Source organism: Ailuropoda melanoleuca, chromosome 7 (genome assembly GCF_002007445.2).
Source record: "Ailuropoda melanoleuca isolate Jingjing chromosome 7, ASM200744v2, whole genome shotgun sequence".
NCBI lineage: Eukaryota > Metazoa > Chordata > Mammalia > Carnivora > Ursidae > Ailuropoda > Ailuropoda melanoleuca.
Genome location: NC_048224.1, coordinates 24,734,252 through 24,761,189, shown reverse-complemented (window position 1 = coordinate 24,761,189; position 26,938 = coordinate 24,734,252). Strand labels below are relative to the sequence as shown.

General features: G+C 50.4%; 2 protein-coding genes and 1 non-coding gene across 4 annotated transcripts in view; 1 reads left to right on the top strand and 2 right to left on the bottom strand.

Moving 5' to 3' along the window:
* Window positions 1-1,523: 1,523 nt before the first annotated feature.
* DNAJB5 (DnaJ heat shock protein family (Hsp40) member B5) lies at window positions 1,524-11,736 on the bottom strand. The gene is made up of 4 exons (XM_034664060.1): window positions 10,882-11,736; window positions 8,281-8,525; window positions 4,543-5,144; window positions 1,524-4,413 (listed from the first exon to the last, which is right to left on the bottom strand). The coding sequence occupies exons 1-4, from the start codon at window positions 11,061-11,063 to the stop codon at window positions 4,180-4,182; spliced, it is 1,263 nt and encodes a 420-aa protein (XP_034519951.1). The 5' UTR covers window positions 11,064-11,736; the 3' UTR covers window positions 1,524-4,179.
* Window positions 11,737-16,963: 5,227 nt separating this feature from the next.
* LOC117803237 lies at window positions 16,964-17,070 on the top strand. The gene has a single exon (XR_004626926.1). It is a non-coding gene; the product is annotated as a U6 spliceosomal RNA (small nuclear RNA).
* A 1,797-nt stretch (window positions 17,071-18,867) lies between these two features.
* PHF24 (PHD finger protein 24) overlaps window positions 18,868-26,938 on the bottom strand; it is a 28,203-nt gene continuing 20,132 nt past the window's right edge. For both annotated transcript variants that reach the window (XM_002930496.4, XM_034664059.1), the window contains exons 4-8: window positions 25,029-25,107; window positions 24,499-24,704; window positions 23,992-24,152; window positions 23,590-23,685; window positions 18,868-23,368 (exon numbers count right to left, since the gene is read on the bottom strand). In XM_002930496.4, coding sequence (XP_002930542.1) covers window positions 23,272-23,368; window positions 23,590-23,685; window positions 23,992-24,152; window positions 24,499-24,704; window positions 25,029-25,107 — 639 coding nt within the window. In that variant the 3' untranslated portion in view covers window positions 18,868-23,271. The remainder of the gene's footprint in view (window positions 23,369-23,589; window positions 23,686-23,991; window positions 24,153-24,498; window positions 24,705-25,028; window positions 25,108-26,938) is intronic.

Below are 26,938 nucleotides of genomic sequence, written 5' to 3'. Positions count from 1 at the left end.
GAGCCAAAGCAGCAAGGATCTAAGAAAGATTGGATTGTGACATCCAGGAAGTTCTATGTGAGGGGCCCGCAAAGTTCCAGTTAGGGAATGACCAAGGGAAGAGTCTGAGGCATAGTCTAGAAAAGACCTATCAAGGAATTGTTACCTATCAAGGAATTCAGGAAGCTACCTAGTGAAGGCTTTGGGGACTGATTCTGTAGAGGAGATAAAAAGTGACTTGTTGAGTCACTCAGAGAATTGGTCAGAAAATGACTTATCAATGTGTTAAAAAGAGAACCTAGATTGGAAGCAACTGGAAAATGCATTGGTTTACTTGGACAGGAAGCTGGGGCAAGTCTATCACAGTGGTATCCCTATAGGTTCCCTATAGGTATTGTTCATGGCTTGCTGCCAATTATACATTTGCCCCCTCCTGGGAAGTTTTTTAGCTGCTTGGAAACTGGAAATTTGGTACCCTCAACGAATCAGAAACACTGCCTGAATACCTCTTGGAGGGTATCTTCCCTTCCTTGATCTAGCCATTAGATAAGCACGAGGAAGCCCAGGTTATATAGTTTTGAGTGTGGCAGAGGTAGAGCTTACCTCACCAGGTCCTTGAATCCATAAAACTGTTATGTTGACAGAGACCCAATCATGGTTTCTTCCCTGGTCCACTTTTCTCTCTCAGCCACCCATGTTTTAGGAATGGCTAAGCCAAGTTTGCTTAGCTCTTTGACAGAAACCATTGTGTAGGTCAGAGGATGGGCTGATCACAAAAAATTCAGTCCCTACCCTGGATAGTTCTTTCCCTGCTCCATCAGCTGTGAGCAAGGAAGCCAGAGGGCCCTGAGATGCTGGTCATGGTTCACACAGGACCCTCAGTCCAAGAAAAGCAGACAAATTTTTGCCCATCATCCTGGACAAATCATGGCAGAATGCAAGTGTATGGGGGACAAGAGAGGCTGTCTAGAGTCGCTTCCAAGTGATGGCAGGACATGACCCAAGGGATAAGTGTGGAGTTGTGTACCCACAGACTCCAGCCATGGAGGAGCACTGCCCCAGAGGCAGAGAACAGAGGAAGAGTGTCTGGAGGGGATCCCCACAGAGGGGAGCATTCTTGGAGTTTCCACTTTAGGAAACGGATATTGGAGATTAATTTAGGGATTCCTTCAAGGGTCAGATAGTCTAGGGAGATATTGAAGTCCAAGAAGATTCCAGCTGCTAAGTAACAATTGGAGGATGTTCTGAGAGTCAGTGAGCTGGGAGATGCCCAGAAGCTAAATGGGTCTCTGAGTGATCAAGGAGCTCCAGTGACCAAGGAATGGCCCCTACCACCAAGAGTGATGGTTGTCCAAGATTCAGGATGGCCAAGCCTTAAAGAACATGTTACTGTCATACAAATGAGCAGATGACAGCCATAGTACTGTCATTACAAAATTGTACACACACACACACACACACACACACACACACACACACTACTATAAAAGGATTCAGGGGCTTCTCAAAGTGAGTTAAGACCCCACTGCCCAGGGGCAGTGTGTGTGTGTGTGTGTGTGTGTGTGTGTGTGTGTGTGTGTGTGTGTAGGGGGTCACACAGGCGTTAAAGGACCACAAATCCCCCCATGCAACCTCTAAGACAGGAAAGGCTCAAATTGCAGGCCGAGTTGCAGAGCCAGGTTCAGGGCTTTCTCATGGGAGTGCCCCTGGCCTCAGACAGCCTGGCTTTTAAAGACTCATAGGCTCATCCCCAGAGTGCACTCAGTGGAGATAGTGACACTTTTCCTGGGTCTTACACGTACACACTGAAGCCGGGGGAAGTAGTCTGGCTTAGCCGACCTGGATCCGAAAGCTTCAGGCCTCAGGAAAGAGCCAGGACAATAATTTAGCCACAAGTGAAGAGGGATGACCTAGGGGACCCAAAACAAGAAAGCACGGAGTAGTGGATGCAGGATTGGGGATCTCCCTGCCCAGGCCAGGAAATTTGCAGACACCTTTGTGAGCAAGACCCCTTGGTTTCTGCAGTGGAAGGAACAGGTTCCTCCCAAAAGTACCTTAGTAAAAGGATGAGAAGATTTTTCACTGGTACTGTCCCAAGAGAAAAGGCAAGGGCAGAATTTCTCTGTTAAAGCTTAGTTGGTGTTAGCCTCTGTATGGAGTGTAGGCCCAGGTGAAGGCAGAGATGTCTTCATGGCACTGTGGACACTGAAGCTTAGAAGGGCATGGTTCTTGTGGGCTTGATCTTGAAGAATCTGGGGCTCAGGCATGGAAGAAAGTCAGCATCAGGAGGAAGTCCAGGCCCAGGCATAGCCTACAGATGGGCATTCCTGCAACTACAGGGCTCTTCCTTACCCAGATCCAAGGAAAGTGACAAGTGCATCATGCAGGCAGCATGCAGGTCCTGAGGATCAGAGTTGTCTCAGCAGGGATAAGTAGTTCAGAGACAAGGACAGACATGCCCAGAAAATGATAAGATTTAAGGATCAGCAACAGTATTCATGCCTTCCAGGGAGCCTGCATCCCCAGCCAGGCCCTGCCAACATGGGCCAAAGATGCCAGCCAGGTACCTCTAGACGTTCTTGCCACTGCCCCTTGGTGGCTTTGTCTTTGGGGATGTGTCTCTTTTAGTTAGCCAGAAAGTCTTCCTTCATCCCCTCCTAGGAGGGACATTTCCTTTTCTCAAAGGAAAATTCCAGTCCATGTAGAGAAAATCTACAAGTCCTCATGCTAGCACATCCTTCAGAGAGGATAGTCTTTGTGTCTCATTACCAAGGATATTTATTCTTTCTAAATAGATTTGTGTCTTCTAATAGCTGAGTGGTATCTTCTGTCTCCGCTGTGTTTGGGGTATATGTTTTAGAAATGCCAGGAGCCTAGGCTTGGAGGAAGGAAGAAGCCCGCATCACCTTATATTGAAGGACTGCCTGGATTTCTCAGAGATGACGAGGGCCCTTTAGTGGTACTTCACACCTGCCCCCATCCCAGGTTCATTGCTCCTGCTCAGATGCCTTATTTTTAAAATACTTTATTTTTTTTCATAATACTGTCATTACAAAAAAATACAAAAAAACTACTATAAAAACATTCAGGGGCTTGTCAAAGTGAGAAAACCTTAAGACCCCACCCCAGGACCTGGCTGAAGCTGTCTTCCCCTAGCTCCTTCACTATTTGACCTTTATACAACTGTGGGAGTGGGGTGGGGTCACACAGGCATTAAAGGGCTGGAAATTCTCCCACGCAGCCTCCATGAAGGGTAAGAAATAAGTAGCTTCACATATCACAAAAATGGGATTTCGAAAGTTGGGGGTGGCTAGGCCCTGAGTTCAGAGGTGTGGGGAGAAACCTGTGACCCTGAATCTCTTGGTGGGGAATAGCTGCCACCCGACCCCCAAGCCCTTTCCCTTCCTGATGAAGGCTGGGAGGTGGACCCTGCCCCCTACCTCTTAGCCTTAATACAGCAGGCCCTCTTCCCCTCCCTCCACCCTTGCACACTCCTGAGTGTAGCAGGGAGGACAGAACTTTCAGTTCTGCGGGATCTGGGCAGGGGAGCTCTCAGGGGGGCTGCCAAGGGCCCTGTTCACCTTCCTGCCCCTAATGAAAAGTGTCTCGTGCTCAATGGCCCAGTTCATGGCTTACGGACCTTCCTTTCCCATCTCAATCCCGGAGAGGCACAGAAGCTCTAGGTGAGTGCTTTGTGTGCGTGAATATGTGTGCATTAACCTTAGACACTGTGGACCTATGGAGGGGGCGGGGGTGGGGAAGCAGTGTCCTTTCTATCTTCCTCGACGCCCAGTAGGAGGAAGTTGAAGCGCAAGGAGAGGAGAGGTATTAGCAAAGCTGAGAGGGGAAAGAGGACATGCTATTTACAGGCATAGACAGGGAATCTCTGTATCTTCAAGTAGCACTCAGGTCACTCTCCAGCCACTGGCGTGGGAACTGGATTCAAAGCTAGTGACATGAAAATTGACCCCTGACCTGGGCTAGCTCTCCCCACCTCCCACCCATTTCCCCAAGGCAGCCCAGCTCTGAAAGGGGTCGGGGACAGGAACATTTTCCTGAAATCCAGTGGCTTTTTTTTTTTTTTTTTTGCATTTTAGAAAAAGTTGCTAATGTCCAGTGGACATCAAGCTGGGTGCACATTGGGTGGGATGAGTGTAGGGGGTATTGCTGTGGTAGACTCTGGGCTGCCTGGGGCAGAGCCTAGGAACAGGGTAGGTGCTGCTTAAGGATCTGTCGTGTCTGTGGTGTTAATCTGTCTGGGAAGCGAACTTTGAACTCGACAATGAGGTCTCCTCGCTGGGTGGGCACTTTGGGGAAGGGAAGGCCCTCCCCACGGAGTCTCTTCACGGTGCCTGGCTTGATGACATCATTGCAGGGTAATGGGATCACCCGGCCATCGATAGTGGGAATGTTCACAGTACAGCCACACAGCGCCTGGGGAAAATGAAGCAGAGTGAGGAAAAGGTGGGGTAGAGTGGGAAGGAGGAAAGATTGAAGTGAGGTAAGAATGTTCCCATTTTTCCTCCCCTCCCCAACAAACACACCACCTGATCCAGGCCCTACCTCCTTGAGGCTAATCAGCGCACTGTAGAGCACGTTGGTGCCGTCTCGACGGAAGTGTGCATGGGGCTTGTCTTTGAGCACAAAGACGATATCAGCAGGGATGTTGTCAGGTGTGGCATCACCCTCTTTGGGAAAGGTGATCTTGGTGCCTTCCTTCCAGCCGCGCTTGATGACAATGTGCAGGATCTTGTCCTCGGTGCGCACAGTTCGCCCATCAGGGTTGAGACGCCGCCGTGTGATCTTCATGCGCTTGGTGGAGCCGTGGTAGATCTCCTCCAGGGACACCCGCAGCTCATGCACCACAGGTGGGTCCTGCACCTTGCGCCGAGGGTACAGTGGTTCTGGGGCTCGCCTTGGACCCCTACTCAGCCCATTGAAGCCAAAGCGGCCAAAGGCGCCAAATGGATCCTCATCTTCATCCACATCCATGTCGTCTGGGTCAAAGCCACTGAAGGGTCTAGTGGACCGGCTGCTGGCAAAGAAGATATCGAAGGGGTTGGAGCCACCAAAGAAGGAGGCAAAGGTGGCGTGGGGATCCCCGTGAAAGGTGTAGTGAAAGGAGCCACTGGAGCCACCCGACGAACCACCGCCAGTCTTCAGGCCTGGAGGGAGGAGAAGTTAGGGATAGTGTGGCTGGTCCTGACCCCACTCCAGCCTCCGCCCCCTGCCCTCTAGCTCCTAGTTCATGGGCCTAGAGAAAGAAGTCACCTTTAACTCCCATAGAGAGGGCTGGCATAATAGAGTAAGAAAAGTCTCTGACAAGATTAATTTCTAGTCTTAATTAAATGTTTAATAATAAAGCACATCATGAGGTTCAAAGAGGTTGAGTTACCCAAGAGATAGAAAAGCCAAGGCTAGTAGACTTGGAGGATAGGACTTCCAGTCGTGTAGTCTCTTCCATGTCCCCATGACCCAAAGATGTCTCACAAAGCCTTGAGTGGCTGGCCTGGGATCACTACAGTCATACCTGACTCCCAAATCTTTATCTCCAAAGACACACAGAGCAAGAGGCAATTGGACAGGATTTAACTATACAGAAAGCTAGTAAGTGTCCCAAATAAGGTGGGGACACAGTCTAGGAGGAAGCCCACTCTCATTCTGCTTCTAGTGTAATTCCCCTTTTTCCTGACTCCTACCCAAATGGGAAATCAGGAGGGCCCAAAAAAGCAGGAAAGCTCATTAGCCTGGAGATGAGGAGTTATTTCTTTTCTTTTCTTTTCTTTCTTTCTTTTTTTTTTAAGATTTTATTTATTTATATGAGAGAGAGAAAGAGNTTTATTTGAGTGCAAGTGAGAGAGCATAAGCAGGGGGAGCAGCAGAAGAAGGGGGACAAGCAGATTCCCTGCTGAGCAGGGAGTCCTATGGTGGGGTGGGGGGACTGGACACAGGGGCTGGACACACAGGGGCTGGATGAGGGGGCTTGATCCCAGGACCCCTGAGATCATGGCTAGAGCCAAAGTCAGATGCTTAACTGACTGAGCCACCCAGGTGCCCCGAGGAGTTATTTCTCTAGAAAGTTTTCAAATGCTTTGTTTCTACACTCAGAGCTCATGGTATTATCCAGGGGTGCCTTTCACACACTGGACAGATATAGAATACAATGGGAATAGAGCTTCTTGGACTTCTACACCAAGCCCCACACCCCAGAGCAACCAAAATGCATGAATGCCCTGGCACATTGCGGGTGGTCTTAGCTGCTCTCTCGCCAGTCAGGTCCTATCTAAGGATCTCAGATTGCTGGAGGCAGCCTTCATGGGGGGATGGTAGTGGTGGTGATGGGGTGGGGGTGTGGGGAGGAGTGAGGGAGGGGATTAACACAGAAATGATCTAGAATGTGTAGACTCAGGGGTGGGGCCCAGGCTAGGGGAAGGGACTCTTTTCTTTGAGGCTTTTTATCTTGAATTTCAATTGGCTCTGGAAGTCTAAGCCTAAATTAAATTAGCCTCTTATTTCCTGGGACCACAAGGACAGATTTAGGTTTCATTAGAGAGGCCAAGGGGCAGGCAGTTCAGAGACTTGTGGCAACTGCCTCTTCATCTCTCCTCTGGGGAGGGATGTTCTTTCCTTTTATTGAGGGTCTGATTATCAGGTGAGTTCAAGAAGTTTGGCAGAGCTCAGTGAGAGGGAGGTTGGACTGGTAACAATGGGGGGGGATCTTCTCTGTAGGGATCCCTGTTGTACCACTGCCACCCCCTTTTTCAAGCTGGGAACAACTTGTCCCCAGCCAGGGTTGTGCAGGGAGTCTCTGTACACAGTTCTGCTGGCTGGCTGTTGGGGAGGAGGCAGGGCAGATAGAAATATAACCCACATTTTCAAGGCTCCTTCTCCTTCCCCACGCCCTGGGTTTCTCCTTAAGGTTGTGTTGCATTCTTTGGAGACTTCCTGGGATGTAGATCGACATTAGAACCCATGTCTGGGCCTTGGGGCTGAGCTTTGCCCTTCAACTTAGGCTTGGTCATGCAGGAGGGGTGAAGTTTCTGGGTAGCTCTCCAGCTAACAAAGTGAGGCCAAGTGGAGAAAAGAGTGCAATTCCTAGACAGGTCACACGGTGGCATGGTCTGTGCACTGCTTCCGTTTTCCCACCCCTGCTGCTCCCACCCCTCTACCCCAGAGAGAAAAATGTCTTAGCTGAGAGAACACTGGGGATTCCAGCAGATGTCTGTGAATCTGGGAGCTGGCAAGTCTAGTAGGTGAGCAGGGGAAAACCGAAGGAACTGGTGGCACGGAGAATGAGAAGAGGGGGTTGGGAGGACTGGGGTGCACAGAGGCTAGCATGGGACACGAAGCAAGGAGGAGAGGACAAGAACATTCTTTTGAGCGCTTGTCTACTGTCTACTCTGTAGCAGGTACAGTACATATCATTAGCCCATCTAGTTTTGAGGCTGGAGTGCGGAGAGTGAGGAGGAGAATGTGGAAGAAAGGCAGATGCTGTTGGGCAGGAAGGACAGTTCCTCCTAGGAAGCAGAGTCCTCAGCTGTGGCAACGTCTCTTAATATAGCCTGACAGGTGCCTGTGGCTGGCGGGTGGCAGGCGGCCCTGAGGGGCAGGCCCAGAATTAGCAGCTACATCATGCCTGTGGGATGTACTGGGAGGGGCCGCCCTCTCAGAGGCTTTATTTGGGCCTTTCCTGCCACCCTGTGCACGGCCACCAGCTACTTCAGGGAGGGGGGGCAAGATGCCAGCAGCAGTTCCCCTTCCATCCTTGGATCCCTGCCACTTCCTCAGGGAGGCAAAGCTCCCCCTCCATTCTGCTGGCTTGAAGTGGGCAAGGAAGGGAAAATCATCTCTCTATATCAGAGCTCCAGTGGTTAATTCCCAGGCTGCTTAAGGGCCAAACTTTTATGCTGATGAATGTAAGTGCTCTGTCCTCAGATCGCCACGCCACACACACTCCTTTTCCCTAACCTTCCTTATCAGCCAATGAAGCAGCAGGGACTACAGGCTGGACTAATAAGGCTGGGAGGGAAAAGGGGGAGGGGGAAGGCCTCTGGTTCTGACTTCAGATGTCTCTAAGGCCTGAATTTGAGGAGAGAGAGGGGCAGAGAGAAGCGGGGAGAACTATGGTAAGCCAAGGCTGGGTAGTGGGTGGTCTCTTCTCTCCTCTGGGTGTCAGTGCTGAGGACACTTGCCTCCCTCACCCCCTCCTCAGCTTCCAGTTGCCTGCTATGAGAACTGGGTCACCCAGCACCCCAGACAAGGACAGGGGTCCAGTATCAGGCTGGAGCACTGCCCTCTTACCTTCCTCCCCATACTGGTCGTACAGGCCCCGTTTCTTGGGGTCACTCAGCACATCATAGGCCTCTGCAATCTCCTTAAACTTCTCCTCAGCATTGGGTTCTTTGTTCTTGTCTGGGTGGTACTTCAAGGCCATCTTCCGATAGGCTTTCTTGATCTCATCCTCGTTGGCTCCCGATGGGATCCCAAGAATCTTGTAATAATCCTTTCCCATCACAGCCACTGGACCAGCACTTGTCTCCTTGTTTCTGAAAGAAGCCCAGGGCCAGTCCTTGAAGCCCCTCTTCTCTCCTGACCCAGCCCTGCTCCTGATGATCCTGCAATCTCTAAGTGACTCACTGTGTAACTTTCAGCAGGTCATGCCTGTTCTGTAGGCCTCTGTCTTCCCATCAGTGAAATGAAAGGTTTGGACTAGATGATCTCTTCCAGCTCTGACATTCTAGGATTCTGTATTCTTTCGTCAGCTCCTGGATTTTCCTGGCAGGAACCTGGGGGCTGTGGCCTACTAGGGGCTAGGCTAAGGCCCAGGTCCTTGGGCCAGACTGAGGACCCCTGAGAGGCCCTGCTGCCTGAGGTGGCACCATGGACTGACAGGCCCACACACAGAAGCTGGCAAAGATCAGTGTACTGGGTGAGGTCACCTGAGTGTCGTGGTCTTTTACGCCATGCCTCAGGCACGGTGCCCGGACTAAGGGCAGTTGGGGCAGTGGCCCAGGACTGGGGACAGGCCTGGGTCTTTAGCCAGCTGTCCTGGCCAGCCAGGCTGAGTCAGGGTGTAGGTGCCTGGAGTCCTCTCCACTAGTGAAGACCCCAGGCCTCCTTGTCCCTGCTCCCCAGACGATGCTAAGCCTCACGTGTGACTCAGATCAGAGGATGACTCACAGCCTTTTGGAACTGCTGTTTCTAACTCCCTTATTAGCCGGGGGATGACACTGTCCTTCCTCCAACCAGGGCAACAGTTCCCTTTACTCATTTCCCAGTGTCTGCACACAAAATGTGTATGAAGACATGTCTGTGCCACCTAACCACTAATGTTTGTGAACAAAAGCATCCTGGGCATAGGGCCTTTCTTAACCGTAGTTGTTAGAACAATTAGGCACTAATCACCATTTCCTTAATACCTTCCCTACCAGTCCCTCCTTCTCACCTGCCCAGTGGTTCAGGATCTGGCCCAGGGCCAGGTCCACACTCTTCTGATAGTTCCTTCTAAGCTGGATGCAGGGGCATTTCTTTTGTGAGAGAGAAACACAGGGCTCTCATTCTTTAGCTCTAATCTCCCTTCACCCCTCCTACGTGGTGGATAGGAAGGGAAGGGGACTTTCCTGTAGTTGGGCTATTTGGGGAGATGGCCAGAAGCCATTCTCTAGCCCTTCAGAGGCTTGGCCAACCCCTACCAAAGCCCTGAAAACCAGAGTCTTTCTAGCAATGTCCTGGGCTGGCAGCCACAGCTGAGGCCTGCTTTTCTGCCTCTGACTGCTTCAGTGAGGTATAGAGGGTTTCCTGGCAGGAGTGAGGGTTGTAATGGGTAAGGGGAGGCCTTAAGGCCCCAGGAAGACAGGGACAATGGCCCTAGTTCCTGCCCCCACAGTGCCTGTTGCAGGTGGCTGAGTTGACTCATGGTTCTGGGAGTCACCTCACTCTGACGAAGAGAAGGCTCCATAAAGGCGGGTACTCCCCCTTCTCCCCCTACCAGTATGTCACGCCTGGTGGGGGAAGCTGGGGTTGGAAGAGTGAGAGAAGAGCATCTGGGGGTGGGCAGCCATTTTCGGAAGCAATGGTAAAAGCCGTCTGAGAGGGAACTGGGGGTGGTCTGCCATCTCTGCCTCAGCCCACACCTTCTCCCCACCACCCCAGGACTGGGAAGGAACCCTAGACCACCAAGAGGGTGCCCCCAGAGAACCACAGCAGCTTCTAGGCAGAGGGCAAGTGGAAGAGCTTGCCAATGCTCCCAGCCTCCTCTTGCTGTCCCTGTATTACCTCCTCATCAGGCCAGCTTCCTTCCTGGCACTCACCTGATAACCGTTCTAGACCTACAATTCTCTTGTCTCCACAGACACAGGGCAAGCTCTTTTTCAGGAATTGCTTTTTTCCTCCTCTTTTCCTCCCTCTCTCCCTCCCTCCCCATACCCACAAGCCACGTGTTGGAATGACAAAGGAGCCCCATGGCATGGCACTGCCTTGGATGGAGAAGAATGAAGAGGATGTTCCTGTAGAGGCAGGAATGAAAAATGAGAAATAGCAAGAAGGCCTGTATAGGGAGGGGCGATGGTTGATACAGAAAATGAAGTACTGGTGGAGGGGGACAGGGATGACAAATGGAAACGGCTGAGGTGGAAAATGGGTTACCAGTGGGTTGAAAGAGAGAGATGTAGAGAGTTGAAATACTGGAGATGTTTGTGGAAAATGGATGGATGCCTGAACGGTTTGGTATAGGAGATGAAGGACAAGGGGTGCAGTTCATTCAAATGGAAAGGTGAGGTAGAAGGAGGGTTCTTACATGTAATGGGGATGAAATGAGGATGATATGATAGGCAATGAAGGGGGATGTGATGTGGAGAATTTGATGTGGTGGGGATATGAGTGCCCTTCTCCAGAGGGACTTACCGGAACTTTACAAACCCATTCAGCGTCCACGCTCGAAGTTTTAAGGGCTCCAGCTGAATTTTAAACATCAAGCTGGCTAAGAAGTCTTCTCCCCAGAAGTGTGGGAAGCTCCGGAAAGCTGCTCGGGCCTGTAGTGGGGGTGCTGCTGGGGATGGGCAGGAGAGCACTGTGCGCTTAAACATGCCCAGCCCAGCCCCTCACCTCTGATCGCTCCACTGGAGCCTGCTTGGAAAGCTGCAGCTCTGGAAGCCACCTCCTCAGGTTCTCAGAGGCACTTGCCCAGCAAGTCCCGTCCGGTGCAGCAGCAGCTAAACCTGATCCCCAGGTGTGGAGAGTGAAGGAATAGGGTCCAGCGGCCACCTGCTCTCAGGTGCAGCAATGTCTGTATGAATGGCTGTGTGGCAGTGGGACTGTAAGGCTGGCAGTGGCCAGCCTGTGCTTGCAAGTGGCAGCCTGTGTACCTGTGGCAGGTGTGATTGTGAGGGCCTGAGAGGCAGTGAGTTCCTCTCGCCTCTCTCTCCGGGGAGGATCCGACCCCGATCCCCAAGAACCTACTCAATGAAGTCACTGACCCGGAGTCTCCTCCCTCGCAGATGGGCGGGGAGGGGCGGGGCAGAGCAGAGCTGGCCCGGGACAAAAGGCGCGGCGAGGAGCGGAGGGGAAGGGAGGGGAGGGGGCTCGGGCGGGGGAGGGTGGTCGGTGATGTCACCGGCGCTGACAGGCGGGGCTGGCTCAGAAACGCCTCCGCCCGCGGAACCCAATCCCACCCGGCCCGACCCTCCCCCAGCTCAGACTCTGGCTGCCCCCGGTTAGAGGGTCGCAGACATCGAGCACCTTCCAGACCCCAGTCCCCGCACCACCACGGCAGAAGAAACGATGGGCCTTCAGTGTCCCAGCGCCACCCCCCCAATCTCCCCCCACCCCCTACACCAGGACCCCTGGCTCCGCGACGCCCCCGCTCCCGGGACCCCTGAGTCCTGGCTGGGTGCCCTCACCAGTGAGGAGCTGCGGGTGCCACCGCGGTCCGTCAGACAGCCGCTGCCCCCTCCCCTGGCTCCGGCTCCGCCGCCTCCACTCGGGACAGGAGTCGCCTGCCCGCCGGCCGCAGACAGCGCGCCGGGGAACCCGCCCCCACGGCTCCGCCCCCGTGCCGTCCATTGCGCGGCCTGCCCGTCACTCAGCTCAGCCTCCGCTGTAATTGGACAGCCTTCAACGAGTGCCTTGGTGATAGCCGCCCATTCTCCGCCCCTGTCACCCGGCCACACGCGCACACATTCCGGGCAGTGATTGGTGTCGGTCTGATTGGTGCACTCTGGGATCAGTCAACCACACCTCTTCGCTAGCTCGTCGTGTCATTGGTGAAAGGGACAGAGGGCGGCAACTCTACGCGCCCTTTGATTTTATTGGTTGGTCTGTGGGGCTCAGACCCGAGACTGGGGGCAACTATATTAGTCCAATCTCGGGTTTGAGAAGGTGGGACGTACTGGCCACTGCTCGAATCCCGGGAGAACCTTCTGGAACCTGTGTAACGTCAAAGGCAGCCTTAAAGGAAAACTGCCTGCCAGTTGGCGGTGACTCTGGGCATTCTTTCCTTTCTTCATTTAGGAGGGTCGGGGAGAGAGTAACGTGCTTTGCGAGGTGTAGTCCCTCGACCAGGGTCAAAAGGTCACCCTTTCTTACCTGTCTTACATCGGAGCTGTGAACTGACCTCGACCAGACCTGATTCAGCTTTACCTTATCTTGACCCGGAATTGACCTGAGGTGACCTAACAAAACAGACCCTGATAGACATGCAGAATTTAAGCACCCTTCCGCTTTCTCCTTTGTAACCTGGTAGTTCTCCCCAGGTTTAGCGTCTCCTCATTCCCTTAGTGAGTCCCCTTTTCATCCTCTGTATAATCCCCTCATCCTAGCTCCCTTGTGAGCAGCCCCTCCTCAGCAGCCCCCACAATTTTCATTAACGTCCTCTCTGTAATCTTTCATCCTACTTTCCCAAATGTTAGCCCCCCCCCCTTTCTTTCCCCTCTTCTTGGCTGGGTATGATCCCCCCCCCCAATCTTCTGTTTTATCCTATTCTTAATCTGTTATCTACTCGTGTTATCTCTCCTATCCTAACTCCCCCCTTTAACCCTTCATCTCAGCTCCACATGATTTCCTTAACACACCCAGAATCTCCCATCTCAGTCCCATCCCCCTCTCTCCCTCATTAAATCTCAGCCCTAGTGTCCCCGCTGTTCGGAGCAGGCAGGGCTGCGGAGGCGGTAGCCAGCGGAAGCCGACGCTTGAGCAGACACGGTGCCTGGCGCCCACGTCACTGTCTCCCAGGCCCATCTGTGCTACAGGGAGCGGGTGGGGAGGGGGTTATCCGGGGGTGAGGAGGGGGAAGGAGTTCTTGGGGAGGTTTGAGGACAAAGGAAGGGCCAGGGCAGAAGCTGTCACCTCTCTTTCTTTCCCATTTCCCAGAAACAGTTTGGACACCCATGAGTTCACGCAGTCTGGATAGAACCAGAAACTGAGGCTTGGAGAACATCAGTACCTGGGCGACAGCAGAGCAGAGCAGGAGAGAGATCTAGGGGGTCCTGAGGTCAGATCTGCATATTCTCCATTATCTGCCTTCTTTCTAGTACTCACCATGGTGATCCTAGGGTGTAAAGGGGTGTGAGCTCTGAAGTAAGGAAAGGAAGTGGGTAAGAAGAGGATGGAGAGGGGCGCCTGGGTGGCACAGCGGTTACGCGTCTGCCTTCGGCTCAGGGCGTGATCCCGGTGTTACGGGATCGAGCCCCACATCAGGCTCCTCCACTATGAGCCTGCTTCTTCCTCTCCCACTCCCCCTGCTTGTGTTCCCTCTCTCGCTGGCTGTCTCTATCTCTGTTGAATAAATAAATAAAATCTTTAAAAAAAAAAAAAGAAGAGGATGGAGAAAAGGTGGGATAAGGGAAATGAGAGGAGGGAGGGAAGATGAGGTGAGGGGGATGGGAAGAAGAGGGGAGAGGAGATAGGGTGGGAGGTAAGGAGAGGGTTGAGAAGGGAAGGAGAAGTGGGGAACAAAGACTAGAAGGGAGGGGAGATGGGATGATGAAGGAATGGAATAGTTGTGGGACACGGAGATGGGCAAGGTAGGATGAGGGGGCTCAGGACAGGTACTGGCTACTTTGATCTGGGAGATCTCACTCCGCCACCTCCAGACTCATGGGGGCCTGGGCTGTGGGTGGCTCTACTTCCTCCTATTCCAGTTCTGTCTCTTTTGCCTCCTCCAGCCTTGCCTGTGCCAACACGGGGGCAGAGAGTTTAGTCATTGGCCCTTACCTGGTCCCTGCTAATGCTATATTGTGGGCTTAGACCTTCGGGGGTGCAGGGCCATGCCTTCAGTGCTGGGGGCATAGATTCCATTGTCTGCTGGGTTCTCTATTTCCACCCTGTGTTCTATTGTCCTGGGTGTCAGGTATGCATTAGGAACCAGGGTGCACAGTGTGGCATAGGTGTAAGAACGTAGGCTCTGTTGACCTCTTGAAGTTACTTGCCACATCTGTGCCTCATTTCTGTCTTTGTATCATGGGTATAGAAAAGAGCAGTACCTCATAGGGTTGTTCTGAGGGTTAATTAAGGTAACACATGCTGTGCATGTAGTTCTGAGCTTGGTATGTAGTTACTGCTCAGCAAAGTTAACTGATAATCTGTATGTTCACAGATATCTGGATGTGTGAGTGCATCTGTTTGACGTTCAAGTCTGATTGGGAGTTATTTGTACTGTTGTATCTGTAGTGTGATTTGTAAGTGAAAGTGTATCTGTGTATATTTGTGTAATATTTTTGTGTGGTAATATGCCTGATTCTGTGTTATTTGTTGTGTATGTGATTTTGTGTTAGTATACATATGTGATGAAATGACTGTGTAGGTCTGTGTCTACATGATGAACAGCGTCATGGATGTGGACATGTTGACTGCCAGTGAACGCATGAATCTGTGATCATGTCAGTTCTGAACACCCGCATTCCCCTCCCTTCCCATGGAGACGTCATAACCCTAGGTGTCCCTCATTTTCTCACCCTGAGGGAACCGGAACCCGGGGGCAGGGGCGGGGGTGGGTGCCAGTGAGGAGGTGTTTAGACAGGAGCACATGTTCCCTCCCAGACGGTGTATGGGAGGGGGAGCCCCCTATCTTGCACATATCCTGAAGGCTCTAGAGGAAGTGCTCCCCCCCAAGCCCATTCTTAGTTCCCCGTCTTGTCACCATGGCAGCAGTTGCCAGGGGCTCCCACGGTTGCTAAGATCTAGGTGTGGGAGGCTGCTAGGCCCTGTTGCCAGTAGAAACAGAGAATGGGAGGGGGGAAGGAAGACTACATCCACAGCTGCCAGCGCTCTGCAGTGACAGGACTGGTCCTTGGACCTCTCCTGTCCCCAGACTGTACCTATGACTTGTATGTGGCAATACTATTGTTGTTGGGGGGCTTTCACAGGAAGTTGGAACTGGAATATAGGGATCCATTTTCTGAGGGGACCGTGGCTCTAGCCTGCCCTTTACCATCTTTAAAGTTGGAAGGCCCTTAGAAATTAGCGACTACTTCATTCTGTCCCCCGACCCTTATACTTCTCCCCTAGCAATGTCTCTGCTTGAGTTCTCCTGTGGCTGGTGCTTATTACCTGAAGCTTTTACCCGGTATAGGAATGCTTCATTGACCTCTGGATGCAGACTGACTCCTTCCTGAAGTCAGACTCTTAGCATCTCACCTGGATACATACTTCATGCTGACACTTGGACCCAGAATTCAGTTCCACACTGAGTGCCAACGTTAACCTCACCTGACCTTGGCCTTAGTCCTAGACCAGACAGTTCCCCAAACGCAGCTTTAGCCTAAGCCCTTTAGACATGGATGAGCCCTAATCTTACTTGAATTGAACTACAGATTCACTTCTGATCCTGTTCACTGATTGGATGCTGACCAGCAATCTAACTCCCTGGTACTCACCTGGTCTAAAGCTACACTGACCTTAAGTACCCTAAGTGTTCAAAGCGTTTATTTCTTGCCTCTTGCCTTGGGAGTGAGAGGATAGTGCTAGAAATGACCAACAGAGGGCGTGCAACATCAGGTTCTAGAGGCAGGCTTTCCAGAGCCCATCTGGGAAGGGGATGTCAGGGATATTAAGACCTTGGCTCTTTTCTCTCAGGTCAGGACCCAGAGCTGGAGGCACAACAGTCAGTCTGTGAGGCTGGACTAAAGAAATTAAATTTCGCAACCCAGTTATTCTAATGTCTTGTGGTCATGTGTGTCTGTACAATCTTGAATCTGCCTCTAGCTCAGGTGGGCTCAGGGCTGGGCATACACCAGAAGGTGCTTACCCATTTACAGGCATCACATATCGCAAGAGGACTGTATACCTGGTAAGTCATCCCACCCCCAACTCAAAATTTCTGTCACCTACAGCTTCACTACCTTTCCTGGTATCCAGTTACCTTTTGGTCCTATTGAACAAAAATCTGCCTTTCCCCCACCTTTGGTCTTAGCTCTGTCTTTGAGGTTACATTGACCTCATCAGTCCCATCTGTCAGACATCAGCCATCTATATCCCTCAAGTCTGCTCCTTTCTAGGTTGAGATACCTCTCAGGCCTTCATGGTCCTCCTCTGCCTTGTTCCATTCCAGCCCCTAAGACCATGCTCCCCTGGCTGGATTTCAGTTCATGGTGCCTGGCTCTGACTAGCTTTTTCCAGGAGTGCTGGTGCAGTGTACAAATGAGCTGGCCTGCCTCCTTCATCTGACTCTGAACTTCTTTCTACATAGCCTCACCTTACATCAGTTTTTTGGTAGCTACCTCATATTGTTCCTCCATATCAACTGAAGAGTATAACCTCCTCTTTCTGAGCTGCTGGATCACATCTTGCCCATTTGTATAATGTCACAAATGTACAATTGCCCAAATGTTACAATTTTAGAAGGAGTGGGTATATTTATTTTAAAAACAAAGATACTTGAAATAAATGAAACAAATATTTTTTTGCAATACCCTCTGCATTTTAGAACAATCCCTGGGCTTGGAAAGCTCCACATTTATGTTTACTTAAAGGTGGGACAGGAGGTACTGAAATGCTGGCTTTAGCAGCACATATTCTAAAATTGGAACCATACAGAGGAGATTAGCATGGCCCGGGCACAAGGATGACATGCAAATTCATGAAGCGTTCCATATTTTTGGTTTTGATGAATGTTAAAATGTAATAATGTAAAGTGAATGTATATATGAATAAATTAGTATATTACCAAAAAAGAAAAAAAAAAGAGAGAGAGACTGAAGATCCCCTGCGGTCTCTGCTGTGACTTCAGCACTGTGGACAGAGGCCATTAGCGGTACCCCCGGCTATGCCTGTGATTGTGGGTGGATGGAAGATGATACATGCACGCTTTTAGATAGGCCCAGAAATCCTTGCTGCTCACCTAATGCCTTATAGTGTATGAAGCTCTTTCCTCTTACCAAACTAATTCCATCTTCACTCAACTATCAGCCCAGGAGACAGGACAGGAATTGCTTCCCAGACTTTTACAGATGAGGAAACAAGCTCAGCAAGGTCAAACTCCAAGCAACCCTTTGGGTGGGGTGGGAGAGAGAACACTTTCATGTTTAGCAAATTTAGCAGCTACTCTTTCCCCTTTGAGGAATGACTTCCTCTAAAGATAAGAGTGCACTTGAGCCAAAGCAGGGCAGGGTGAGTGGAAGTTTGTGTGGAACCGAGGCTCCAGCCAGCCCTGGGAACAAGTGGCAGGAGGAGGAACAATACTAAGAGGATCTAAAGTTCATCAGGATTGCCAGACTGAAGGTGGGGAAACCTTGCTTTTCATTAGGGTCCACAGAGGCCCAACTTTTATGTCTCTTTTTCTGTCCTAATGCTCATCTTCATTGAACTTGGAGACAGAAGGGACCCTTAAGATCTCAAGCTGAACTGAGCCTGATGGACCTCCATTTGCAACTTCCAGGGAGGAGAGGTATGGGAGCAGTGTGAGAGAATAGGGTGAGTTGTGCAGGTTGTAAGAAATCCTGTGACATGGCTACAAGACTGGCCGCTTATGTGTCTGTTCCCAGGGTGGAAAGGGGATATGCTAGGCTACACAGCAGCTGTTTCCTTGAGGTGTACCCTGACATGCAGCACTGAAGTGGCTAAGAACATGGGCACTCAAGCCGGACTACCTGGTTCTCCTGCTTCCTATGTGACTGTGTAACCTTGAGAAACTCTCAGCCGCTGTTCCTCACTTTTCTCATCTGTAATACAAACCTCAGGGTTGTTTTGAAGATGATTTTATGTAAAGCACTTAGAACTGCCCAGTGCATAGTAAGTGCTCAAAAATACTAACAATGATTTGTATTTGGGGTCCCTATGGTTTAGAGGTAAGACTATATACTGCTGATCCACACTCTAGAGATGATTTCCTGCCTACTATAGGTATTGGCTCTGTTCTTATCAGGTAAAGGAGATGAAAGGGGGATTTCAGAGTCCTCTGAAAGCTTCTCTTGACCTTAGTTTGCCCAACTCTATCATGGGGATAGAAAATGGGGAGGAAATTCTCTACCAAGAAGGATCCAGAAGACCAGAAAACATAGCCAACTAGCTTCCCTACTTTGTCACCCAGCAGGGATTGGGAAGAGAAATGTGTCTAAAGCTGGCCCTTGGTGGTGGTGGTGGTGGTGGTCGAATACATTGCAGAACAGCTTGGAGGCCTTACCTCTTCCTCAGTTTCTTAGAAAATTCTGGCTTCTCTCTTCAGTGCTTTCATTTCCCCCTCTGTGTCCATGGTGAAGCCCCTACCTCCTCCCTCTCATCACTTGATTCTTGGGAAGGTCAGCACCAGGAAAGCTCTAGAAAGAGCCACAGTGTACTGCATTCTTCCTGGAGGCCATAGCAGCTCCTTTGAATCCAGAATTGGCTGATAGGAAACCACACAGAAACTCAGCAGGTGCCCCAAATAACAGGAAGCAGGAAGCCAAAATAGCATCGCAATCTCTTTATTATGATTTCCATTGTGCCCAGACTCTGGGAGCATCAGCTCCTTCAAGAGGGAAGGCTGAGCCATGGGGAGGAGCATGCAGCTGTACTGGTGGGAAGACAGGGCTTGGGGATATTCCCCTCAGCTTACTGTCAAGTTTCCTTCTGCAGAAAACATAGGAAGGGCATGAGGGACCAGAGGGCATTGTATCCTCCAGTTACTTGAGTGTTCTCAGAACTCCCCTCACAAGCCTATGTTTGGCTGGGAGACAGATCACAGGCCATCTCTTAAAGGAGGGTAAGCTTGAAGGCTTTTTATTTCACACGGGTATGGAAAGGCCTTGCTGCTTCTACCTTGACATTCTCATCTATGTCATGCCAACCCATGCTATACAAACTGGAATGTGATTGGACTTCTTAGTTACTAGCCCAGACCAGATGTGACACACCATCCACAATCTAGGTCATCAGGTCATGTGGCTCAGAGGGAAGGTTTTCCTTAGTGCTAGTTGGGTCTAGTGGAAATTCTGTTACCTGTTTATTTTCTTTTTAAGGTTGCCAAAAGCAGAGGCAGCAGGAAAGCAAAGCAGGGGAAATGTCCAGTCCTACCACACTCCAGGACTGAGCTATAGGGAACAGGTATGATGCATTAATATTTTCCATTCTCCATCCAGGAGATTCTGTTGTCTGAGCTGCAGCCAGGGTCCCGGAGAGAGATCTTGGGCAAATTCAAACTAAGTGGCACAGGGAAAGTAGCAATTTTATTCTACTGTAAATTGAGTGAAAAGGGGTTATGGTTACTGGTGCTGCCAGGATGTTGTTCTGACATCTGGTTGTTCTATTGTTTAGTGCCAAGTATATACCTGCCTTTCCTCTGCTAGTCTGAAGGGGCCATGCTTGTAGGATCACTAGAACCTGCTACCAGTCCTGCCTGGAGGTTATTCTTGGCTCTGGGGTGGTCATGGCTAGCCTTAGGCCCTGCAGAAAGCTTCTGCTGAGCTTCCCTCTTGGCTTTAGGGCTTCCTTGCACCGCTCTTACTGAAGCCATGAGACCTGCAATGCTTGAGGTTGTGCTTCAGCTAAGAGGCCTCGGCACAATCCTGGGCTCACACCCCAGAGAGGTGCCCTCTTCCCAGGCAGTTTGATTCTGTACCTCCAATGTTAGTGATAGGGTTGGGGGAACTCCCAGATCTGGCCACTCAAGTAAGGCCAGGTGACATCCCATAGGGAGCACCAGAGCTAAAAAGGTATGCCTAACCTTTAGCCCCAGTCACTTGGGCTGAAGGTGGGAAGACGCAATGTGCTCATGGCTTTGGCTGTTCTCAAAGAAAGAAAAGCACTTGAGAGTGGGTCAGTACCTGGGAGCAAGGGAACTGGTCCCTTTCTGGGATCCAAAAGGGCCACTGCTCAAAAGCACAGAGACTGCCTCTGTTGAGGAAGGCTGGTCTCAGGAGAGGAAGCCACAGAGCAGACCTGGAGAGGTTACGTAGCCACAGCTAACCGCCTCAGCTTACCTTCTGTCCCTGCAGCTCCACTGTGTCATCCAGATTTCCCTGTCTTTAAATCTAAGCATAGGGAGAGGGGTGTTGGGTGAAAAGTAGGCTTAGTAAGGAGTCTTCAGAGGAGCACCCCTAACCTCTGTTGATAGTGGGTAGAGTGGGTTGTGTTTGTAAAAAGCATTGATTTCAATTCTGGGCAGCCAAGAAGAAATGACTAGAACATTTTCTCAATCCCTTAGAGTCAGACACTGATTTTTGTACTTGGCAGAATTTCAGATAGTCACAGTGATGGAAAGACGTGATGAGAAGGAAAGGGAATGCGGTTCACTTGGTTTGTAAAAGTTTGAACATCTTCATATGTACTGCAGAGGCGCTCCATGGATTAGAACACTGCAGAGGGAGATCCCAGACAGGGGGGCTGGGGTGGGGCCTCTATAACTCTGGTCTGGGGGAGAAAGAGAATCTTTTCATTGGTAAAAAGCTAGATACATAATGGACAAGAGGTTAGTCACTCCTCCATGCTTTTCTGCTTCTTAGGACTCTTGTGGACTGGGAACTCTATGCTGGGGTCCCCTGGCCCTCTGTAGCATGCCCCTGCCAAGGAAACTTGCTGTCTTGGAACAGGGAGAGGAATAGTCCCAAATGGGCCTGATCCTATCACGGAAGAAATCCTGCTTTGCCAGGCCCTGAGATGCAGCAGGCCTGATCTGGCCCATGGTCTTTCACCGCTCATCCACAGAAAGCTAGAAGCTGCAGGTCCAGAGAGGTAGGCATCACCTTGTCTGTGAAAGATCAGGGAACAAGAAGATAGATTTCCAGTCCCTATGACTGATGATGAGGCAAGAGAAAAAAGCTGTTCAGACAAAGCCCAGAGCTTGTCTCTACTCAAAATGCCCTCTCTGTGAGATCCAGCAGCCCAAGGCCATTGGCATACAAGGTGAATTACCAGGAGAGTAAGCAAGAGCCCCTGTGCTGAATGTGCTTTAATCTTTTTCAGTGCAAAACCGCAGGTCTGGCTGAGTCCGAGACAGTCCTTGGACCCAAGAGTCATGTGCTTTCACTTTTTTTTTTTCTTCATTCTGGCTAAACTGAACTATGGCCCCTCTTACTGATCAGTCTTGGAAGTATGGCTAAGCAGTATTTACAAAAAGCTGTTTTTGTTTTGAAAAGTTCAGAGCCATACACATGAACCCAGATTCATCTTCTGTCTGCTTCATTTTAGATCTGAATAATCCAGCCCCCAAAGCTTCACAACCTGTTCTAGGTCAGGCAGTTTCTACAGAAGGCACTGTTACCACAACCCTGATTGCAGCTCCCCACTTTCCTCGGAGCATCTCAACACTGAGCTGTATGCTCCTTCTTCTGTTAGCCCCCAACTCAGTACAAGTGCCTTGAGCAGTGGAGATATGTCAGCTTTTACATGACTGAACCAACCCCCTCTCTAGTATTCAGATTGAAAACAGAATCTGGACTCCCAGGCCAGGGCTGACCCACAACATGCAGTGACTTGAGAGCTCAGTGAGAACTTCGGGAGGACAGCTGGGACTCAGAGGCCAGGCTTGGTGGGGAAAGACATGTAGTGAGCAGCAGGGGGAAGCAGCAACTCAGGCCACATCTCAGTGAGGGAGAGAAGGATGAACCTCCTTCTGTGAGGCTTTACTTGGACTTTCTCTGCTAAAGAGGCGTGATAGAAGAAAGAAAAGAAAAGAGAAAAGAAAAGAAAGGAAAGCAAGCAAGCAAGCTGAGATGCAAATCCTCTTCTTGGCTCCAGCTTGTCAGGGTGGTTGAAAGGAATCCTCATTGCTCTTTCTTGGGCTGTGGAAGAGGCTGGCTCTTGTTCTCCATACAATGGCACACTCTTCTAGGTCCGCATTTGGGCTGAGGTGGAAAGATGGGAAATCATGGGCCTTCTCCTCTTGTTTTCCATCCAAACCTTGTCCTCATTGGAGATCAGGCTTCAGGTCTCTGTGGTAGCTGACTTGGGTGAAGCACCTAATACAGAGGGCTGTGACTCCTGCCATCACACTTGTTCCATTCAGGCCCTTTGGGCTCTGGGCCATGTGTTCCCATCTGTAAAACAGGGGCCAGGACGGCTCAACTTGGTTTTTGACTGTTCTGCTAAAGACTTTTGGACTTGAAAGACCTGGCTGAGAGGTTCCTAGAATCCTGGGTTCCTGGTAGGGGCTGCCTTCCCTTCTTCTAATTAGGACTCCATAGACTAGTTGCCTTCTCTGTCACGAGGAATTAGAATTTAAATAAACAGCGGGCTGAAGTGCAGTGGTGGTTTTCAATAATGTACCCGCCCCAACATACCTGAAGGACATAACACATGCCTACCAGAACAGTGGCTCACCACAGAAGGGATTTTCAACTGAGGAAGAGGGAGCCTATCAGCATCTCTAAGACAGCATGTGAGTCTGATATGACCTATTATTAAGAATCACTTGGCCAGAGACTTGTCAATTGGAAATCAGAACTGGCCAATAGAAGGACTGAATAGAGACCCCTCTCATCTATACCAGAATCTTCACAAAGGAACTTTGGTCCTTTTTCAACCAAGAAGAACCAGGTCTCTGAAGGCGTGGACAGCTAGGCGTGGGTGTATGCGTGTGTGCATGTGTGCACGCGTGTGCACATATGTGTGCAGTGGCAGGTCGAGTCTGTGAGGTGAGGGCAGGGGGCTGGGTCCAGGAGTGGATACTGCCACAGCTCCCAGGGCTCTTCCCTGCAGCAATGCATATACTGCCTCTGTTGTGAGGGGAGCAGTGATTTCGGTTCCATAAAGCTTAGTGGCAAATTGAGATGCTGGCAGTGCTCCATCCCCGCAAGTCTCAGTACCACAGGATGGTGGGGTAAAGAGAGAAAGAGAAAAAGGAGAGGAGGGAGACCATGTCCCCGAACTGAGCTTCTCTGCTCCATGCTATCCTGGGGGTTTCAGATGAATTGCGGCACTGTTGGGGCGAGCAGCCAAGATGTAGACAACATTCTCCCGCAGGAAGGTAGGCCAGTCCACAAATCTGGAGTGGGAGCAAAGAACAGGTTTGTGAGGTTGGCTGCAGAGCCTGGATGCTCATGAGACCTGATCCCGGTGGCAGTACGGCTTAAGCTGGGCAAAGCTCAGGGAAGCCCTGGCTTTTGGCTGACATAGGTATGGCTGGCTGTGCTTCCAAGCTGACAGACCAGCCGGCTGACCCTGTGGATCTGGGGTCAGACAGCCCGGCGAGGGGATCCTACTCACCTGGACTCCTGCTCTGTGGGCAGCAGAGCCTTGTCCTGACTCTTGCTGCTGCTGCTGGCTGGGCTGCTGTCTGCTATGGGACCCACATGGCTGATGCTGTTGGGCATAAGAATATGTGGTTTAGGAGCGGGAAAGTGAAAGGTCTGGCCTCTCCCAAATTCTGGGGAACCCACGGCTCTGGATATGCATGTCCACGCTTTTCTGACACGGGTGACAGTTTGGAGTAGAGGATGCCCCATGTCTTGAACAATAAGAGTCAATGTCCTTTGCCTAATGCGCAGGAAGGTCCTCTCCTGTCTGTTGACAGAAGAAACAGAGAGGTATGTTTCATACCAAGGGCCATTTGGCGTGGAAAAAGGAAGAGGGCATGTGAGTGGGGGCAGGGATTGGTAGGGAACAGACCTGACACTGCAGGAAGGAGCCTCTGCAAGGCGTTTGCAGAACCAAGAGTGCTGGGCTCCACGGCATTCTGCCTCACTGATAGCGCTCCCGCTGCCCCGGGCCAGAAAGGTGGCCCGGGCTCGCTCCCGCTCTTTGACTGTCAGAAGCCTTAACAGAGAGTTCTGGGGAAGAAGAGACAAGTTAAGATCTTGGAGTTGAAAAGATTTTGTAAAATGTCAAGCCACAGAGAATCCTACCTCCATTACCACCTCTGCAGCCTCCCTTTGAAGCCGCCCAGAGCCTTTCTGGTAGCATTAACATTTGCAGTTGGGTCCAGTGCAAATCAATCTTCCTTGGAAAGTTTCCCCAGCTTAGGCCCTGGATCACCTGTTGCTGGGTGGAATGTGAGCCCTTTCCTGCTGTGGTCCCTGCTAAGACAGTACCCAGTGCTCCTCCAACCTGCCCAGCATGCTTCCTAGGTCTCTGTCACCCAGTATCCCATAGACATTCACCCCAGCTGGCCCTCACCTGGGGACGCAATTGCTGCAGAAGTAGGAGGGACTCATGGGACAAGAAGTCAGGCCACTCTATGTGTCCTCGATGTTCAGGGTCCAGGGCTGCAAACTGGCGGGCTGCCTGGTCCTCTTGCTCCTCGCTTAGAGCCCTGTCACTGTCCCCCCGCTTTGCTGCTTGGTGGCGGTAGCGTAGGAAGTCCTCCAGTGTCAGGGAGCAATCTGTAGGAGGCACCCCATACTAGCCAAGCCCACCCTTTCCTCAGCCTCTGGGGCACCTCCATTTACTTTAGGGTACCCTCCAGAACACCTACATCCATAGCTTTCATGGAGTCTTTGTCTCCTATAGCCAGTATAATTCAGGCTGTGGTGGGTGGGGAAGATGGGTGGGTGTGTGGGTGCCCCTGCTGGCCAACAGTTTGGGAACAGGGACCTATTTACCCATACTCTTCAAATTCCAGCATACTCCTTTTATGGTTCATCCTAGAAAGTATAAAGGAAAAATGTGCCAGCCCCTCTCCATCTGGCAGCACTGTCCAGCCTTACCAGGAATGACTTTACACTGCTGAAAGGTCTCTGTGAGGCTGTACATTTCCTCTTCAGTTAGCAGCAAGTTGAGATTATCCTGAAAAAAAGAAGGATGTGAGTCAGTAGCCATATAGACCAGTAAGAAAGAAAGGCCAAGGATCAAGAAGGGTGGAAATTGTATTTCAACTTGAAGACAATTCTGGGATCATCTAATCCCAGCCTCTAATCATAATCAAGGAGACTGAAGCTCCAGAAAGGTGAAAGGATTGGCTCAGAGTTGCCCAGCTCTGGAGCAGAATTTCTCCAGAAGCCAGGTATCCTGATTCTAGACCTGAGACCCTTTTACTAAACAGTAGTTTTTAAATTATTCTCTGAGATACCCTAGGGAATACTTTGAAGTACCTTAGGAAGCTGCTGCAAGGGAAAAGGCGACTAATAAGCAGGCAGGGTTGTGCCTGCAGCTCCGTCTTTATTCATTTTACGTATTTGGCTCCATCTTTATTCATTTTACGTATTTGGCCTCTATGTTAGACTGTGCTCAAAGAATATTTCAGTTAAAAAAGAAGTTTAGTTGTAACTCTGCTCCTAGTAGGCTGTATTACTTTAAATAATCCAGAATAGTTTTGAAAGAGATGCCATCATGACGAAGTTCCTAAAACCAAATGAGGTGGTTTTTTTGTTTGTGGTGCCACAGACCTTTTAATTCCAAAACAGCAGTGATATGTTATTTTATTAATACTAATTTACAGTCTTATAGTTTGTAAGCTGTCAAAGATTCTTTCTAGTAGGTTATTTTTCTCTCTTAAAATACCAGCAAAGAAGAGCAGACATTTCATGAGTATTCATTTGTGGATTTCATAAAGAACTCAATTCTTTCAATAAACACTTATTGAGCACCTGGTATATGTTGGGCACAGTGGGGTAAAACATTGTGAAATGTTCAGTGGGGCTGGATTGTAGGGGGTGTGTGTCTGTGTGTGGAGGGAGTAAAGAGGAATGACAAAAGATAAGGGAGAGGTAGGGAGAAGCCTGACTGTGAAGTGCCTTAAATGCCCATTATTGAGCCCTTCCAATGGGCTTTTATTCTGAGGGCAAAGGGTAGTCACCAAATGTTTGTGTTTTAAGTAGGCTGCACACCCAGTGTGGATCATGACCTGAGGGAGCCAGAACAGGGAACCAGATGAGGGGCTTGATCCCAGGACCCTGGGATCATGACCTGAGCCAAAGGTAGACACTTAACCCACTGAGCCACCCAGGCTCCCTGCCTTCCAACTTTTAAAAAGACAAAACCCAGATTCATATCCATTTCTCAGGACATCTGAATAGAATTTAAGTCTTGCTTTAATGGTCTATTATCCTGCGGATATCTTCTAAGAAACATCTCAGCAGATCTCCCCTCTTCTTCCTACTGCCTCGAAGAATGTGCCACTTTCTAACAAATATCACTTTATCTATGGCTTCTCTATAAAATCAAGTATAGAACAGTTATTTCCAGCCACTTACACACCCTTTCCCCAGCTGAGGTATGTCACAGTAGGCCCTGCTCTACATACCATCTTCTCTAGTCACCACCCCGCCAAACACCAGCCTTTTCACTCACAGCAACTCTGCCCCGCAGTGTTCTGCTGATGTGGGACCCGGTTGAAGGTGTCTCCTTCCTAACCCTTCCTGGCTTTCTGTCACAGTCATCATTACTACCACTTGCCAGACTTTTTACAAAGGTTTCTTCCAAGCTCCTCCCCTTTCTTCCCTTCCCAGCCAGGCTTCTTGAAAAGACTCCATCATCTCCTTGTGGCTCCTCAACCACCTATAATTCAGCTTCTGCGTCTGTCATTCTGCTGGACTGGTTCTTCTTAAAGTCACCATAACCTGTCATGTCTAGTGACCTTTTCTCAGGCATCTTCTTACTTGACCTCCACGAGGCATTT

Coding starts and splice junctions, on each gene's coding strand:
- DNAJB5 (XM_034664060.1), bottom strand. CDS start 11,063: ATGTTTAAGCGCACAGTGCTCTCCTGCCCATCCCCAGCAGCACCCCCA. Junction 8,526..10,881: donor AATGGGTTTGTAAAGTTCCG/GTAAGTCCCTCT, acceptor GGCTTCTTTCAG/AAACAAGGAGACAAGTGCTG. Junction 5,145..8,280: donor CGACCAGTATGGGGAGGAAG/GTAAGAGGGCAG, acceptor TCCTCCCTCCAG/GCCTGAAGACTGGCGGTGGT.